Below are 17,777 nucleotides of genomic sequence, written 5' to 3'. Positions count from 1 at the left end.
GCTCCCCTTTGTCACATCTGGCTGCTCCCAAACCCTTCATCTTCCTCCAAACACCCCATCATCCTCGACATCTCCCAGGTTTAAAGTACGGCCGTGCTGCTGGCTAGAGAAGAGTCCAAGAAAACAAGCCTAAAGGCAAAGCTGCCAGGCAGGACAGCACCAGCTGAAGGAGCTGGGCTCAGCCAGGCTAACGCAGAGCCTTGCAGCAGATCTGACGGCAAGCCCAGCGTCACCACCCCGCCGGCTGTTCCCATGGCTACACGGGAAGATAAATGGAGTTCAAGGAACCTCGTGTCGCTACATTATTTAACAAACAGACAGTCACGCTCAAGAGGAAAACACAGGCAGGGACCCAGTTTAGCAGCTGCGTGGGCTGATCAGACCGATGGATGCCCGAGTGCCTCACGGAGTGGAAGGGCCCAAATCCTGAAGCTCTAGCCCGAGCTAGGCAGGGTGTTAGCCACAAGAAGAGTCCAGCATGGCCACAGAAAAGCTATGCTGGTCCTGCAAGACCGCAGCTGTTTGTCCAAAAACACGACCAGGCCTTGCAGCTGACAGAGCCCTGGATACCTGGCCCATTTAGGACACAATCCAAAGCCTGACTTAGGAAAGGAAAGGCCACTCCACCTGCAAGTCTGTGTTTTGGCCCAGGCCCTCGGATGGATTCCCAGCAGCACTGGGCAAGTAGGACAAGGAATGTGGGCACAAAGAAAAGCATAGGGGAAAAAAGAGTGTGGAGGAGTTTTAGGGGTGTTGGGAGAGATGAACAGGCTTTGAGAGCAAAGATGTGGATGGAGCTTGGAGGTGCTGTGAGGCGCTTGTGTTTGGAAAAAATGGTTCAGCATGGCAGCAGTGAGGAGAAACAAGAGGGGTCTGGGGAAGAGATGAGGACGGGAAAACAGGAGCAACAGGAGGTGTTTGGCCCCATGACTGCCCAGAGCCAGCGAGGGATGAGCAGGACTGTTCTCACCACACAATGGTGTAACCCAGAGCCTTCCCCAAAATCCTGCAAGGCGGAGCAGAAGGTGACCCAGCTTGGTCTGTGATTCATCAACCAGCTGCAGAGGGCCACGATTCCGTGACTCTGTGAGATGCCAAGGTCCACTGGGCTGCTCTCAGGACAGCCCAGCTGCCCCACTGCGGACCCCTCCGTGGGCAGGCAGAGGGGACACGAGCGGGACACAGCCAGGCCAGCAGTGCCACCGTGTGGGAGCAGGTCACCTCGTTCTGCCAGGACACGGGCAGCAAGGCTTCCCGGAGCGGGAAAGAGAGCCTTGGAAACACGTACACACGTACATGTATAAATAAACTCAACTCTCACCCTCCCCCCCCCCCCCCCCCCCCACCCCAGAAACTTAAAAAGAATGAGAAACTTATCCAGAGAAATTTTCTCAGCCAGAAACCTGCTCCTTGCTGGAAGCTAAAAGACTGTGTTGTCTCTCAAGTGTTTTTCAATAATGCCCAGAAAAATAACTCTCTTTTACCAGGCACTGAAGTGAGACTGACAGGGCTGTAATTACCAGGGTCTTCCTTCCTACCCTTCTTGAAAACTAGGACTTTGGCCAGCTTCCAGTCAGCTGGGACCTCTCCAGACTCCCAAGACTTGAAAAATGATGGAGAGAGATCCTGTGATGACAGCACCAGCATTTTCCCTGGGAGGAATGCCATCATGCCCCATAGATTTACGTGCATCCAGCTGGAGCAGAAAACCTCAAACAAGTTCAGTTTTGTCTTGGAGCTTATCCTGCCCCTAATCACAGCCCTCCAACACAGAGCTCTGGGGGTCCCAGGACCCATCACTGATGTTAATGGCACAGGTGAAGGCATTAAACATCTCTGCTTTGTCCATGTCCCTGTTTGTGAGGTGTCTGACCTCGTCAAGTGCAGACCGATGTACTGATCCTCCTTTTTCTGTTAACATGTTTTAAAAAGCCCTTTTTGCTGTCCTTCACAGTGCTGGCCAGCTTGAACGCTAATCAAGCTCTGGCCACATTAATTTTTCTCCCTGCAATGGTGAACAGCATCGCCCCCATTTTCCCATGTATCCCGTCCTCGCTTCCAGTGTCCATACTCTGGGCCTTCTGTTCCTCTCAGAAACGAGTCCCCTACGACAATAACCTTTTTTTTGTCCCCACAGAAGTGATTTTGATGTGGAATGCAGGTCAACTTGACCTTGTCAACACCACCAATCTCGATGGAGCATAGTCCTCAGCACTTGTTCCACTTGCAGAGCTGGTATCTCTTACCCAAGGGCACCTGAAGAAGGTGGGGTACTCCCAGAAGAGCGCCCAGAGAAACGCAGTGTAACCCTTCTGTGCAGCACAGACCACCAGGAACAGCTGATTCCAAGGGAAGGCACCAGCACAGTCAGGAGTTACATGGAAACAGTGTTAGGAAAAGTTCCCTCTTAGGCACCACTGTACATTTGCTTTGATGTCCTGGAGCACAAGATAAAAATCCAGCATGTACAGGTTTAAAACAGAAACGTAACTATCATTTTTCTGGCAGCCACAAGCACTGCACAGGTGCTTTCACTGAAGTGTCCAACACATTCTTAGGTCTCCATCCTCAGACAATGCTGCTAACTTAGACATTGCTTCCTTCTCTGTTGAAAAGTGCCTTTATTATCTAGTTTCTAGGTTATAAAAACTTAATTCTCGGCCTGCAGAGCCAGCTGATTTCCTTTCTACCTAATGATAAAGGCTATCTTATCTGTCTTTATGGAATGCTGAACTTCAACAGCTAACAGCCATCGAGCTGTATGAACTGGTTGCACCCTGGAATTTGTTATCAGAGAAAAGAATTTTCCTCCAGTAACATCCAGATAATTGGTCTCCATCCAAACTCTATCACTTCTCTCCGCTTAGCATTTGAGCTGAAATTTTTGGTAAGGAACTAAAGCTTTTTATTCTCCAACAGGTCAGGACTTCTCCACAGGAAATTTACTTTGCCATTAGCAGTTTTGCCATTGGGCTGTAAGTCAATCAGCACATTTAACTAAAACACACCCAGCCCTCCAGAAATGCTCTAATTTAAATGGACAGATTGCTCTGGAATCAAAAGCTGTTATTTTAAACAGGAAAAAAAGGGGTCAGGCAGTGACCAAAGAAACCAGGTGCTGAAACAAGTTCAGAATTTAACATTGCCTGGTTTAATGAGACTTGTATTGACAGGTGCGTGTCCCCCGTCCCACACCCCGGACCCGGTGCCATTGACCCCGCATCCCCGGCCCGGTGCCCTCTCACTCCGCACCTCGGGCCCGGTGTCCCCGGTCCCGCACCCCTTGTCCCGCATCCCGGCCCGGTGTCCCCCCCTATTCCGCACCCCGGTCCCGCATTCCCGGTCCCGCATTCCCGGTCCCGCACCCAGGCCCGGGGTCCCCTCCGGTCCCGCAGCCCCGCCCGCAGCCGCGTCCCCCGTCCCCACAGCAACACACACACGCCCCGCCCCCCCGCGCCAGAACAGCCAATCGGAGCCGCGGAACCGCGAGTGGCGGCCGCGCTGACCAATGGAAGACGAGGAAGAGACAACGAAAGGGCGGGGCCGGGGCGCGGCGCGGTGACGCCATCGCGGCGCGCGCGGTCGCGGAGCCGCCGCCGCGCCTGAGGGAGCTCGGCCCGCGCCGCCGCCGCCGCCGCGCCATGAGCCAGTTCAGCTTCGGGGCGGCCGCGCCCGGCGGCGCCTTCAGCCTGGGCGCGCCCAGAGCGGCCGCCACCACGACCACGAGCGGCTTCGGCTTCTCCTTCTCCGCGCCCGCGCCCGCCGCCTCCTCCTCGGGCGGCTTCAGCTTCGGCAGCGCGGCGGCGCCGGCGGCAGCGGGCGGCAGCCAGCCCGCCGGGCTCTTCTCCTTCAGCAGGCCGGGCACGACCGCGCAGCCCTCCGGCTTCAGCTTCGGCTCGGCCAGCGCGGCCCCCGCGGCCCCGGCGGCCGCCGCCTTCCCGCTGGGGTGAGAGCCCGGGGGGCCGGGAGGGGGGAAGGGGAGGGGGGGTCCTGTCGGTGCTGAGCGAGGGCTCTGCCGGGGATTCTGCAGGGAGCGAGCCTCGGCTGCTGTGCCTGGGAGTTCGCAGCGCCCTGCAGTGATCGCCTCAATGGGAAAGTGCTCAGCGAGCCCTGTGGCCCGTCCCGGCGGATGTTTTCATGGGGGAGCTCTTCCACGTGTTGGGAAGCAGATGTTCCGCGTTTCCGTCTGTAACTGGGGTGGAGACGCTTTCACAAGGAAATGCTAAAGCTTTGCTAACGGATATAAAACGTCTTGTTCCTCCTGACCCGAATCTGGAGTGCTCAGAATGTTTTCTCGGCAGTTTGGGAGTGATTTGTCCTTAAGGAAAGGCTGTGAGCTCTGAAGTGGTTCCGCAGAAGTGCTGCTGTCAAAGCTTGGCAGATGGGAGCAGTGGGAAGGGAGCTAAAATGGGGACGAGCAGAAGAAACGCAGCCTTGTGTAGAGGGAGCGGAAAGGGTGATTGTGAGCTGAGAGAAGGAGCAGCTTCACTTATGCTGCCATAAAATGGCCAGTGGTGCCTGGCTGGCTTGAGGTAGTGAAGGGAGAGTCAGTAGAAAGAGCCCTGACAGGAGATGGCAGATGACAGCAGCTGACAGAGTCTGTTGTCAGAATGGGAACACAGACGTGGCACAGGTGTGCATCTCTTTGAAAGGAGGCTTCTGCTGTCAGCAAAAGGTCAGGGAGAAAGGCAGCTGTGTACCTGAGTGCATGTGTATCTCAAGCAGACTGGCTTCTTTTCTTTTCTTCCCTAGGGCAAATACTCCAAAAGTGAACTTTGGAGCCAGCACTGCCACTCCAGCTGCTGGAATCACAGGGGGCTTTTCTTTTGGTGCCCCAGCTGCAACCAGCACGCCCTCGAGTCAGGCAGCAGCCCCGTCTGGCTTTGCCTTTGGCTCTGCTGGCAGCAGCAGCAGCAGCAGCACGGCTCAGTCTGGGACAACAGGAGGGTTCACCTTCTCCAGTGGCACCACGACTCAGGCGGCAACAGCCGGGTTCAGCATCGGCACCGCGGCTCCGCAGGCGACGTCCGCAGGGCTGACCTTTGGCACGGCCCCTGCGGCTGCTGCCACCACCAGCACGGCCACCCTGGGAGCTGCCACCCCGTCAGCAGCCCCCTTCAGCCTCGGGGGGCAGCCCGCAGGTGGGTGAGCAGGCTGGGGCTGCAGCTGCAGCCTGGGAGCCTTGGGCACGGTGGGCATCTGAGGGTGCAGTGGAGCTCTGCAGCCTCTGCCTTCTGCTGGGGCAGAAAGGAGCGAGGGCTGGAGCCAGAGGTGTTTCTCATAGGCCTGTCCAGGGTCTGCAGTGGTGGGGAGCAATTGCTCTTTGAGCCTGTAGGAAAGAAGTCCATCTTTGCCTTTTGCTCCTGCATCCAGGTCTAACCTTTGGGTCACTGCCTTTAACAGCAGCCACGAGTACAAGCACGGCAACGCTGAGCACAGGTACCAGCCAGGCACCCACCCTGTCCTTTGGAACCAAGCTTGGAGGTAGGAAGCTGGTTTTTTTTGGGAAACAATTCCTTAAGGCTTTGTGGAATCTGATGCAGTCCTGGCAGTATTTGTCTATTGGAAGTAGACAAATATCTTATGCTGGGGTGTGGGAAGGGGCCAGAAGCGTTTGTTCCTCTGAGCTTGCCCTGGCAGTGCTGATCTGGGACAGCTCCTAGAGCCATTGGACAGCGTGTCCTGTATTTTTCATTGTGTCCCACGGGCCAAATTCTGTTCTGTACTTGTTTGGGGAGCGCAGTGGAAGGGAGGCACAATCCTAAAGGGCAAATTGGGAAAGAGAGGGAGCGGAGGGAGAATAAGAGGCAAAGGGAGTTAAAATGCTGACATGCCCAAGAACCTGGCGTAGCCGGGCAGTTTGTGTCACCCTCTCTCTCAGCAGCGTTGTTGTGCAGCGGGTGGGAGCTCAGTGAGCTCTGCTTGTACAGATGGAGCTGTTTCTCTCTGCAGTCACATCCACAGCTGCCACAACGGCCTCCAGCAGCACCAGCACCACCTCAGTGCTGGGCTCCACGGGGCCCACGCTCTTTGCCTCTGTGGCCACTTCTTCAGCCGCCACCTCGGCCACCACCACGGGCCTCTCACGTGAGTCTCTCCAGGCAGGTTTATCCCTGGGGGAGTAAATGAGCAGCGTGGCTGCTGCTCCCTGTGGGTGCTGGAGCTGCTGCTGCTGCAGTGGGAGGGGGCAGCAGGCTGGGCACAGCTTTTCCAAGGGGCCCTGCATTTCATGGGTTATGCAGCCCCTTGATGGCATCTTCTCTTTACAGTTGGTGCCACTTCCACTGCTTCCACGGGGACAGCCAGCCTGGGGACACTTGGGTTTGGATTAAAAGGTCCTGCAACAACAGCTGCCACAACAAGCACTGCCACTGGTAGGTGTGAGATGCTGAAAGTCGCTGAAGAGAAGGGAGCCTGTCCTGTGAGAGTAGCAGCAGAGCAGTTGTGATTTGTAAAGCCCTCGAGTAACTGAAAACAACAGAGTCTGTCTTTCTCTGATGCTTTCCATCTCTTTGTGAAAACATAGAAGTTCTGTCATCCACTGCAAGGGTGCAGGGGAGGAACTGGGTGTGCTGGTAGTTATGGGTTCTAACAGTAAGACTTGAGGGGACTGAGCAGGGCGTGGGCTCGGCATGTTTTCATTCCCTCCCTGACAGAGGTGGGATTTGCTGTTGGTCCCTTCAGAGGGATCTGTTGCAGCTCCTACAGCCCTGGGCAGTGCACCCTGGACCTGTTCTCAGTTTGTGAGGTACCAGGTGCGTCCTCCTCTGTTGCTTGACTTGAATCTCTTCTTCCAGGGACCACTTCTGCTTCTGGCTTTCCTTTGAATCTGAAGCCATTGACTACGACTGGTGCCATTGGAGCTGTGACCTCCACAGCTGCCATAACCACAACCACCACAACCAGGTGGGTGTTTGTTACCACTGACCCTTTCCTGCCTGGGGCAGGAGCAGCTGCAGTGTTGGTGATGGGATCTGGAGGAGGAGGGGGCAATGAATGCTTGCTGTGGTGTTTCTCTTTCCTGACCTTGTGCCCTGTGCTGCCCCTCGCTCCCTCTCAGTGCCCCCCCAGTGATGACTTATGCCCAGCTGGAGAGTTTGATAAACAAGTGGAGCCTGGAACTGGAGGACCAAGAGAAGCACTTCCTCCATCAAGCTACACAAGTCAATGCCTGGGACCGGATGCTGATAGAGAATGGAGAGAAGGTGAGGTGACCCCCACTGGAACCTCATTCTGCTTGCTCAGGTCCTTGAAGGCCTCAGTGTTACAAGCCATCGAGTGGCACTTTCTGCCTGTAAAAGAAATAGAAGTGAGCTCCACCTGGGTGCTTTTCACAATCTCTCCGTGTGCTCTGGCCTTTAGGCCTTGGTGTTTGGAAATCTGTTCTGTGACTTTGCTCTGTGCTACCAAGTCCCCTTAGGGGGGATCATTCCAAGCTGAACCTCCCTTATTCCATCTTTGGTCTGTAAATCTTTATGGAACCATCTCTTGTTTCTAGCAGAACTTGCATGGTGCTGCTTTCTCCCTCCCACCTCTCTTCTTTGCTGAGCTCACTTGAGAGTTTCCAAGGTGTAATGAAATGTCTTCTGTTTGCAGATTACTTCGTTACACAGGGAAGTAGAGAAGGTGAAGGTCGATCAGAAGAGGTAGGAGACTGTGAGCACTTGAAATGATTTTCTTTCTTCTCTGCGTTGTCCTGCCGTTGTGTGACAGCTCCGGAATGTCTGCAACGTGAAAGGGAAGCAGTTGGCATTTTCTCTTTTCAGACTGGATCAGGAACTGGACTTCATTCTGTCCCAGCAGAAAGAGCTGGAGGACTTGCTGACCCCTCTGGAGGAGTCTGTGAAGGAACAGAGCGGGACCATCTACCTGCAGCACGCGGATGAGGAACGGGAGAGGACGTGAGCACAAATCTGCTGGGGATGGGGGATGAGCAGTGTCCTGTGGTGATATCGGTCAGCAGGAGGCAGAGCTGGCATGTGTGACAGTGTTGAACAATGAGTGGCTGCTGTCAGATAATTAATCCTGTTTCATGCATGGCAACTTAGATTTTACTCATTAGAAACTAGAACAGTGAGTGGAAGCCCTTGAATCAGCATGAAATGCTCTTTGGATATTGGTCTAATCAGCTGTTTTGGAAGAGGTTACTAATTTTGGCATAATCTCTGAAAATTAATGATTCTTCACTGACAGAAGTGGTGAGAGCAGAGTGAACTGTGTGTGGCACCAGCATCCTCGTATGCCTTTAGTGATACATCGTTACAGGCTAATTAAGGGCAGTGTTTTTCTGGCTCAAGAGATAAGGAATCTTGAGGAATCCAGGTTCGCTGCTTCCTTCAGTTCTGACAAAGCCTTCCAGGAAGTCCCCCACTCTCTCGCTTTTCTTTCTCCGTGTGTAGATCAAGGGCTTGGGAGTCACTTCATGTGGGTGATGGAGCCTCTCTGGGTGCTGTTCCCGGGTCTCTGCCAGCCTTGGCTGCAGATGTGGAAGCTCATTCTGATTGCCCATAGCTGGTGCAAGTCTTCAAAGTTCTCCTCAAACCTTCTGACCTTGGTTCTCGTGTGCTCTGCAGCTACAAACTGGCTGAAAACATCGATGCTCAGCTGAAGCGCATGGCACAAGATCTGAAGGACATCACTGAGCATTTGAATACAACAAGAGGCCCTGCAGACACGAGTGACCCAGTAAATGCATGCTTCTATTTTTATTTTTAATGATATGTATTAAATTGGTCTTGATGCTCCTTATGACTTTACTGAGCAGCTTTTTTTCAGTAAAAATTTCCCTTCAGCATTTTTCCACGTTCATTTTTAATTTTGCCACTTGAAGCCAAGGATGTTGAATGTTCTGCTGGTTCCTTGGTCTAAGTTAAAATAAGCCAAAGCCACAGATATATAAACTATGCAGTCTTCTTGCTGGTAAGGAGAAGCAAAGCACCAGGGCTGCTGCACAGGCTTCCCTGGGCAAGTAGCTGCTGGCTTAGGGAAGCTGTGCAAGGAGAAACTTGCCCTTGACTCCTCTTAGTGTTCATGCAGTGTCACAACTGACTTGCACCTTCTCTCTCTGCTCAGCTCCAGCAGATCTGTAAGATTTTGAATGCACACATGGATTCCCTGCAGTGGATTGACCAGAACTCAGGTGAGATTTCTCCTGCAGCCTTTTGGGAATGTGAATGGAAAGCAGGAGCACGTGTCTGAGTGTTTGTTGTTCATCCCTGAAGATGCCTGAGGAGTCTTCCTCCTCACCTTCAATGCCACTGTCCCTTCTGTGCTGAATTCTCCTGGTGTGTCTCATTATAGGCCGCTGCTGAGAAGTAATTCCTGGCAACCGCAGCTGTTTTACCAAAAAAGCCCTGCTTGAATGTTTTTCTTTCTCCTTCTGCAGGGTTGTGGTCTGGGGTGACTGTGACATTAATCCCTTGTTTCTCCCACAGCTGTGCTGCAGAGAAAGGTGGAAGAGGTGACAAAGGTTTGTGAGAGTCGCCGCAAGGAGCAGGAGCGCAGCTTTAGGATCACGTTTGATTGAAACAGTCCCAATGTTCAAAGGATGAACACAAAACCTCCACAGAAAAAACAGAGGTGTTTGAGGTCTGAAATGAGGACCTGGCTTCGTTTCTTTTCTTGCAATAAAATGTGTTGTTTGTTCCAAAGTCTTTGTTGTGTTGGGCAGGAGAAACTGCATGAAGTTTGTGGGGGAAGTGTGGGCTCTGTGCTTTAGCTGTGCCTGCAGACTGGTGAGATACACAAATGCTGCCTTGGAGGGCTCGGGGCAGTCCCTTGTCTCTGGGGAAGCCAGAGCAGAGCTGGGAGGCTCCCAAGGGGCTGAAGTGTGAACACAGGCCTGCAGCAGCAGAATGCAGCACCCTCAGCTCTAGCAGCCTTGTGGACAATAAACATCAATCAGCACACACTAAGGAAATACCACAATAAGTGCATTTATTCACCTGGCCTCTTCCCTCCCTCCTTACCACAACAGGGTCCAGGCACTCCCCTCTCTGAAGCAAGAGCCCAGTCCCCAGCTCTCCCTTCCACACTCTGAGATTGCTGGACCTGCACGTTGGCTCCCAAGTGTCCTTCATTGTCCCATGTTCAACCACGGCGTTCCCCCAGCTCAATGAAATCCACAAGGCTGCTGGTTCTTTCTCCATCCCTCACGTGGCAGGAGGGTTCTCTGCAGCCGAGGAGCTGGGGATGGCAGAGTCAGCCTCTGGCAAATGCTTCCTGCTTTTCCCAAAGGCGATCACCAGGGGCTTCCCCTGCAGCTTGTATCCATTCAGCAGCTGCAGCGCGCTCTGGGCCGACTCCATGTCTGCAACAAGAGGGCACAGTGGGCACAGGGCACCCAGCAGGTGCTGGCACAGGGACACAGGGTGTTCCTAGGGGTGCTCCCATCTGATGGCCCCACAGCCTGCTCTACAACTAGTGTGGTGTGGGGACCCTCCAGCAACACTGACACGCTGAATAAACACTGCCCGTGACACACCACATCACTTCTGCCCTCATCCATCCTCTTCCAACCCAGGGGAAGGACTGTGGTATGATAGAAGAGAATGGAGTGAATTCCCCTGCTTCTCCTTGGAGAGCAGGCTTGGCAGCAGCCCAGTGCCCTGCAGGAGGATGTGACACCTTTGGGAGTCAGGGAAGAACTGAAAGGCACGAGGCAGCAACTCACCAGGGAAGGTGATGAAGGCCTGATCCCTCATCCGGCCGCTCAGGAGGCGGAATTGGATCAGTGGGCTGTCCTCCTTCTGGAACCGAGCAAACAAGGACACCAGGTCCTTCATGGTCACTCGGGGGCCCAGGTTCTTCAAATACAGCACCTGTAACAGAGACAGAGGGTCAGTCAGCCTTTGCCATGCAAAGACTCCTTTCAGCCTGGTCCCAAATCTGTACAGCTCCAGGGTGTGAATTAGCTCAACCCTCACACCCAAGTGCTAATGATAGCACTTGGAGGACAGGTGGCTGTACACAGAAAGGCAGCTCTGAACTCAAGGCATCACCCTGCTTGCCTGCACCAAGTGCTGACAGTTTCAGTTATTCATAAAATGCAACAATCTCCAGCTACCAGATAGGCACAGTTTGAGTAAGGTGACAGCAGGCCTCAGCCAGGCCCAGACAGACAGAGCACATCTTGACAGGTGACCTGCTGGAGCCAGGGAGGGCTGGGCTTACTCTTTCCCAGGCTGGTGACTTCCCATCAGAGCCCAGAGTGGAGGCTGCTCTCCCCCTTGGCCTGGAGGATCAGCCAAGCAACTTCAAGGCAACAGCAAAGAGGAGCCTTTGCCTACTGACACAACTTCAGGGCATCCTGGTGAGCAAGGATAAACCCTGGTTCATCTCAGCTTACCTTGCTGGGCTCCCCTGGATGGTAGGATGAGAACCTGGGTATTTTCCGGAGTTCTTCCTCTGACAGGCGGTTCTTGAGGATCTCCTCTTCTGGGACAAACTCTACTGGCTCTTTGATAACCACAGGCCTTGGAGGGGACTGGTGGGGCTTTGTTGCAGAAACACTGGGACTTGCTGCCTGTTCTGCCTGCTCCTCCTGGTCTGGAAGGGATGACTCCTCAGTCACAGCCCCCTGTGGGGCCGGGGAAGGGGACAAGCAGGGGTCACTTGTAGCACACTGGACTTTTTCAGGGCACTTCTTGCTCAGCAGTTCTTGGTAAACACTCTCCAGCTGAACCATGGGGTCCTTTTCATCAGTTCCCCTCTTCTGAGTGTCATCTAAAATTCATAACAGAGAAACGTGGTAACTACCACCAATAACCTGGAAAACACATGGACTGCAAGAAGAGACAAGGGAGAAACCCTGTTTCACCCCAGCCTCCATGCCCAGGCCCTGCACACTGTTTAGAAGAGCAGCCCCAGCAAGTGCTGGTCCCTCAGCTCAGGATAAACCTGCAGAGAGCAGCAGCTCCAGCAGTGCTACATCAGAGCTCTTCTCTTCAGAGATGCCCTCACTTGCTTATCTGCAGCCGCATTTCAACACACCCTCCTCCTCCTGCATGCACAGCCAGGGTGGGCCATGCTGCCTTCCTGTACCTCTACATGGAATATACATTTTTTGCTTCCAAGGACATCAGCTTAAGCTCCTGGGTTTAAAGAAGGTCCATGACAGGGACTGATCAATGATCTTTTTTAATTCTATTTAATGGAAATGAGGACAAATGTGAGACCAGCATCTCCCAGCCTACAACTGGATCCAATTCCACTTCAGGGAGGAGGCTTTAACAAGTCATTCCTCCTCTTACTTGCTCTGTGCCTTTGCTTCCTTCACCCCCTGCAGTTACCTCAGAGAAGGAACAATCTCAGTCCCACATAGGCACTTTGTGTAACTCAGACCTCGAGGCTCTACCAAAGCATAACCCCGGCTCCTCTCCCACACCCTGAGCTGCTCTGCACTACATGCAACACATCAAGGAGATCCACGCTCTCCAGAAATGGACTTTAAAAGCCTCTATATTAAACCCTTCAGAGAACCAACTCTCTGCTCCTGTAAGAGAAGAAAATATCTCCTCCCACACAGCACCAAAGCAGAACCACAGCTTCAGGGACAGAAGGCCAGACAGAAATGTGTTGGGCTCCCACACAGCCTGGCTCTCTGTGCTGGAGCCAAGGCAGGAAGAGCCCTGAGCCCACAGACCTTCGTGGTAGAGGGCCCGGAGGAAGGAATGTCGGTCTGTTCCCTGGAAAAGGGCGTTCTCGATCTCCATCTCCCGCCGGCTCAGCTGCTTGCTGCCCGCAAACCTCTGCGGTAGCGCCAGGATGCGCTGGCGCTCCTCCAGCTTCTCCTGGATGGCATGAAGCCGGTCCTGCGTGGCCTCCGGGGCTGCCCCCAGCCCAGAGCCCTGGAAAACAAGCATGGTTTGGCTCAGGAATGGCACGGCTTGGCTCAGGAATGGCACGGCTTGGCTCAGGAATGGCACGGGCCTCCTTCTCAGAGCAAGTCGAATGTCACAGCCCCAGCCCTGCAGTGGGTGCAATTAGGGACCATCCCCCAGGGCACCCAGAGGTCCAGCAAGGATAGGACAAATACAACCACACAGCAAGCTCAGTTCTTGAGGGAAGTGGAGCAACAGCTCCTTTCTCATGACCTGCCTGTGCTGCTTCCCTCTCCCCGGCCTGTGTCCCTCTGTCCCTGCAGCCTCTGACAGCCACAGCCATTCTCCACAGCCACCTTCAGTGACTGCACAACCCCCCTTTGGCAATTCTCTCCCCACACCTACAGCATCCCCGAGCTCAAGTTTCCACCACGCTCTTACTCTGAGACCCTGAGGTTTATGCTGAGGATTAAACCCTGACCAGCACCACTGAGCCACGCAGGAACTGCAGCACAGCCCTCACAGCTCACCTGCGGGGAGGGAGCATCCCTGCATAAACAAACCTCACTGCATGAGTGTCCTGGGTTGAGGTGTATTCTATTACCATCCTCATGAGCTGTTGAAATCAGGTGGGGCAGTGTTTCCTTGCCTCCTCCCCCCAGACTCTCTTGCTGTTAATGGCCCATCATTGTCCTGCCCATGACTCAGAGATAACTCCCTCCGGACCATCTTCTGTTGATGACTCCCAGATAACTCCCTCCGGACCATCTTCTGTTAATGAGCCTAATCAACACTTGGCCTCATGACTCATTACCCTACTGTGAGATGCTCCACCCAGAGGGAGGAACCAAGCATCCCATCGTGGATATAATCTGAGACTCTGAACACCACAGACAACCTTCCCACTGGATTTCCAGAGGACAGGAGCTACACAGCCACCACTGGACTTTCTGAGGAAGAGCAGACCCCTTCTACTACAGGATCACCACTTCAGAGGATTGCAGCCACCATTCTACCAGACTGCTACCACCACCCTGCCTAACAGGGACTCAGGCTGTATCTTGACTCTGTCAGTGTTTTCTTTTACTTTCTTTTCCTTTCTTTATTTCCATTAAATTGTTATTCTGACTTGGTGCCTCCCACTGGTTTGTTTTCAAACTAGCACAATGGGCCACTCCAAAGCACAGAGACACACCCCAGCTGCTGAAAGGGCATTTCTGCTCCCCCCTCAATCAGAACACAGAGAACACACTTTTATGGGGCTGCAGGTGGATTTTCTGTCCTCAAATTCAGTTTGAGAATCACTGTGGCAGGTCCTTCTGCCTCGGGCAAGAAACCAGGCTTTCTCCCTGCACTGAGCACAACCTAACAAAGACTTTCCCGTGGTACCTCTGCCCCACATCTGCACGGCTTCTTCCATTCACCATTTCACAGCTTCCCTGAGGCACAAAAGGCTGTTTATACAGAAAAGCAATTCCCAGAAATCATTTGTTGTACTTTGTTTTCAAAAAAGCTGCACTTAGCAGCTGAAAATAACAGAAATCTGCACTCAGTACTTTCCCAAGAGCTCCCCAGGCAATCTGAAGTCCTCTCTGTCTCAGCTGACATTACTCATCACTGGTGGTGGAATCTTTCACTCAGGGCCTCCACGTACAAAGCTGCATATCACTACCTGACTTGGGCCTTCTCTCTAAGTATTCTTCTCTCACAATCTGTAGAAGACATACCCTGAGGTCACCGTTTTTTCTGTCAGAGCAGTGTTTTCCATACTAATCTTTATTTGTGAACGTCCCAGAATTCATTTCATACTAAATATAACAGCTGGTACTGCTGACATTCATTTTTATTCTTAAATTAACACCACCCCTCTCTACACCAAGCTTTAATCAGGGCTGGATTTGCATTTAAACACCAAAGCAAGTGATGACTTCAGCTGAAAAGAGGCAAACCCCTGATTACCACAGACAACTCTCTCCTGCACACAGCTATCGCTCAGGAACAGGAGACAGAGGGAGGCCAAGGATCAGCCCAAGTCCTGTTCTGCATCTTCTAGTTTGGCCAACTAAAAGCTAGACACTTCAGTGCACCTGACACAGGACAGCCACAAAAGCCTCTTGTCTCTGGAATGTGAAAGAAAGGGGTGAAGGTGGGGGAAGAGGAAAAACCTGCTGGAACAGCACCCAGGGAGGAGCCAAGGCACTGCCACCACACACACTTGGTCTGACAGCTCTGCACTGCTTTCATGTGGCTGTCCCAGGGCCCCTGAAGCACCTGCAAGCCCCTAAGGAGAACACACAAAACCCTCCCTGCAAACAGCCATCCCAAATCAGGAACGGGATCCAGGGATGTATCAGGATACTCAAAGGAGGACATTGAGGTGTCTTGAAATATTTCCTCCTTCTTCTCTTCTGGCATTTAAATCCTTCATACACAGGTATAAGCGAGTGGAATTTTTTGTTTGAGATCAAGGCAGAGGCAGGAATATCCTCATGTCCTGCAGTGTTCCACAGGACCCACTCCTGTCCCCACCACATCTTTTAACACTGACCATCCCACAAAAGAAAACAGGCCAGAAGAAATGTAGGATCGTGCTGGGCTAAAGGCAAGGGACACAACGAGCAGCCATTCTTTACCGCAGAGCTTACAAAGGACTGGAATTTTCTACCAGAGTGCCACAGGATCAGAGGGACCTGACCACACTCAGATGGGAGCAGAGCATGCCCACCTTGCTTGCTGAAGCCTGGTTCTTCCAGAGCAGAATCTCCGAGTCAGAGAGCCCCAGTTCCCGGAGAGAGGAGGTTTCTTTGTCGCTCTCCTGCAGGGCCTGGAACTGCGACAGGGTCAAAGCCCCCGCGGCCTCTTCCCCGAAAGGTTTGTAAAAAGCTGCAGGGGCAAAGCATCTCCGCTTGGACTTGCACCTGTGAGCCAAAGCAACACAACAGCACAAACAGCACTGAGGAGCTGGGGGACAGCAAGGGGCTGGTCTCTCTCAAACCACGCCTGGGCCAGATGAGGACTTACTGCTCGATGGAGACAGTGGTGTCGAGCTGGTGGTGAAGGAGGCTCTTCAGCTGCCTCTCTCCTTCTGTCTCCAAGTCTTCCAGGAGAAGCTCATCGCTGGAGACGCTGCTGTTCACCCTGGGGCACATAGGCACAGCACAGGCGCGGTCAGTAAGGCAACGGGGGAAGCCCTGCTCAAAACACATCCTTGCTACAGCTCCTGTACCTTTTTAGCTGATTTAATGGGATTTAAAGAACAAGGAACCAAAACTAGACCAAAGCTCTCTTTAACGTTACTAGAAAAGTCAACAGATTTGGGACTACTTTGAGAATGTTCAAGTACCCCAAGGAGCCTTCGGGTGTTTTTGTATTGGTGGGGGGCTTTTTTGTTTATTGTAAGATCACATGCAATCATTTTTATTGACCGAAATCGTTTCGCATCAGCATCTAGACAGACACTGCCAGTTTCAAATGAGTCAGGGAAGAAAGAAAGGAAATCGTGACGCTGAAGAGAAACTGTGAATTTCAGCGCTTTTCCCTTCCCGGGGCCACCTGCTTGGGAGCAGAGAGACCCCAAATCCCCTCACCCCACACCCAGAGCGGGCAGCCGCGCTTCCGCACCGCCCCCTCCGGACCCGCACCGCTCCGGGACGCCCCGCAAACGGCGACTGGGGGTGGCACCGAGCCCGGGCCGTGACCGGCGGAGGGGCCGAGCCCGTGAGGGCAGTCTGGGGACCCCGGGAACCCCGCTCACCGGCGCATGGCCCCGCCGCTCCGCCGCTCCGGACTCCAAGGCCCGGCAGCGCCCGCGGTGCGCGGGGAGCGCCGGGAGCCGCTGCCCGGAAGGAGCGGCCGGGGCGAGCGGCGCGGCCCGGAGCAGCCCCTGAGGCGCTGCCTCGTCGTGGGCTGAGCCACAGGCAGCCCCCGAAGCCTCTCGCTCACTCCTCTCTGCAGCTGGAGAGAAAATTTAATGCAGGGTTCAAGGGTTGAGAGAAGGACCGGAAGAGATCTGTCATCAAATGCCGTCACGGGCACAACGGGCTCGACTGAGAGATAGAAATTAAGTGTATTGCTAACTAAATTAGAGCAGGGTAATGGGAAGTAAAGTCAACCCTTGAAAACACCTTCCCCCTCAGCCCTCCATCCTTCCCGGCTCCACGGCGCAGGGAGGCGGCGATGGGGGTTTTGGTCAGTTCAGCCCCCGGCGCTTCTCCCGCTGCTCAGGGACAGGAGTCCCTCCCGCGGGGGACAGTTCTCTGTGGACTTCTCTGATGTGAGTCCATCCCACAGGCAACAGCCCCCCTCAGACTGCTGCAGCGTGGGTCACTGCCACGGAGAGTTCATCAATTTTTCAAGGACAGGGCACCTCGACCTCGGGCTCACAGCCTCCTCTCAGGCATCTGCCTGCTCGGGCCCGGGGCTCTGCAGCCCCGTGGTCCTCCAGCGGCAGCGCAGCTTTGCCATGGTCCTCACCACGGGCTGCAGAGGAATCTCAACCCCAGCACCCGAACACCTCTTCCCCCTCTGTCCTTCTCCATTCCGACTTGGTGGCTGCAGTTGTTCCTCGCGCATGTTCTCACCCCACTCTGGCCACAATTAAAACTGAGCCAGAATTATGTTCTTCTTTCTTCTTAAATCGGTTTCACAGAGGCATTACTACCATTTCTAACTGGCCCAGCCCTGGCCAGCAACTTGTCTATCTTTTGGAGCCACCAGGGATTGGCTCTGCCAGACATGGTGGAAGCTTCTGGCAGCTTCTCACAGCAGCCACCCCTGCAGCCCCCTCCCACTACCAAAACCAGGCCGTGCAAAACCACGCAGAGCCCTCCAAGGTAGCATTTGTGTTATATCCCCAGTCTGCAGCCAGAGCTAAAGGACAAAGCCCACACTTCCTGCACAAACTTCATGCAGTTTTTGATGGGAGCAGGTGAAATCCAGTCCCACTACCACACAGAC

At 53.8% G+C, this 17,777-nt stretch overlaps 2 protein-coding genes across 5 annotated transcripts; one reads left to right on the top strand and one right to left on the bottom strand.

The window, feature by feature from the left end:
- The first annotated feature begins 3,585 nt into the window (after positions 1–3,585).
- LOC138110559 (nuclear pore glycoprotein p62-like) lies at positions 3,586–9,650 on the top strand. 2 transcript variants are annotated; one of them, XM_069015616.1, is made up of 12 exons: positions 3,586–3,946; positions 4,753–5,141; positions 5,404–5,484; positions 5,953–6,087; positions 6,270–6,374; positions 6,798–6,906; positions 7,061–7,205; positions 7,597–7,646; positions 7,767–7,901; positions 8,574–8,685; positions 9,073–9,139; positions 9,435–9,650. In XM_069015616.1, exons 1-12 carry the CDS (start codon positions 3,642–3,644, stop codon positions 9,524–9,526), a joined length of 1,725 nt encoding a protein of 574 aa, XP_068871717.1. In that variant the 5' UTR covers positions 3,586–3,641; the 3' UTR covers positions 9,527–9,650. The 2 variants fall into 2 exon arrangements, with proteins under 2 accessions (XP_068871717.1, XP_068871716.1); XM_069015615.1 differs by having other exon boundaries at positions 5,374–5,484.
- A 276-nt stretch (positions 9,651–9,926) lies between these two features.
- On the bottom strand, positions 9,927–16,650 carry RBM41 (RNA binding motif protein 41). 3 transcript variants are annotated; one of them, XM_069014947.1, is made up of 7 exons: positions 16,576–16,650; positions 15,843–15,959; positions 15,547–15,739; positions 12,644–12,848; positions 11,348–11,724; positions 10,673–10,820; positions 9,927–10,185 (listed from the first exon to the last, which is right to left on the bottom strand). In XM_069014947.1, exons 1-7 carry the CDS (start codon positions 16,581–16,583, stop codon positions 10,112–10,114), a joined length of 1,122 nt encoding a protein of 373 aa, XP_068871048.1. In that variant the 5' UTR covers positions 16,584–16,650; the 3' UTR covers positions 9,927–10,111. The 3 variants fall into 3 exon arrangements, with proteins under 3 accessions (XP_068871048.1, XP_068871049.1, XP_068871047.1); XM_069014948.1 differs by lacking the exon at positions 16,576–16,650 and having other exon boundaries at positions 9,927–10,309; positions 15,843–16,027; XM_069014946.1 differs by lacking the exon at positions 16,576–16,650 and having other exon boundaries at positions 15,843–16,027.
- Positions 16,651–17,777: the final 1,127 nt, after the last annotated feature.

The sequence above is a fragment of the Aphelocoma coerulescens genome, chromosome 4A (assembly GCF_041296385.1).
Source record: "Aphelocoma coerulescens isolate FSJ_1873_10779 chromosome 4A, UR_Acoe_1.0, whole genome shotgun sequence".
NCBI lineage: Eukaryota > Metazoa > Chordata > Aves > Passeriformes > Corvidae > Aphelocoma > Aphelocoma coerulescens.
The sequence above is the reverse complement of the archived record's forward strand: the minus strand, read 5'-3'. Positions and strand labels throughout refer to the sequence as shown.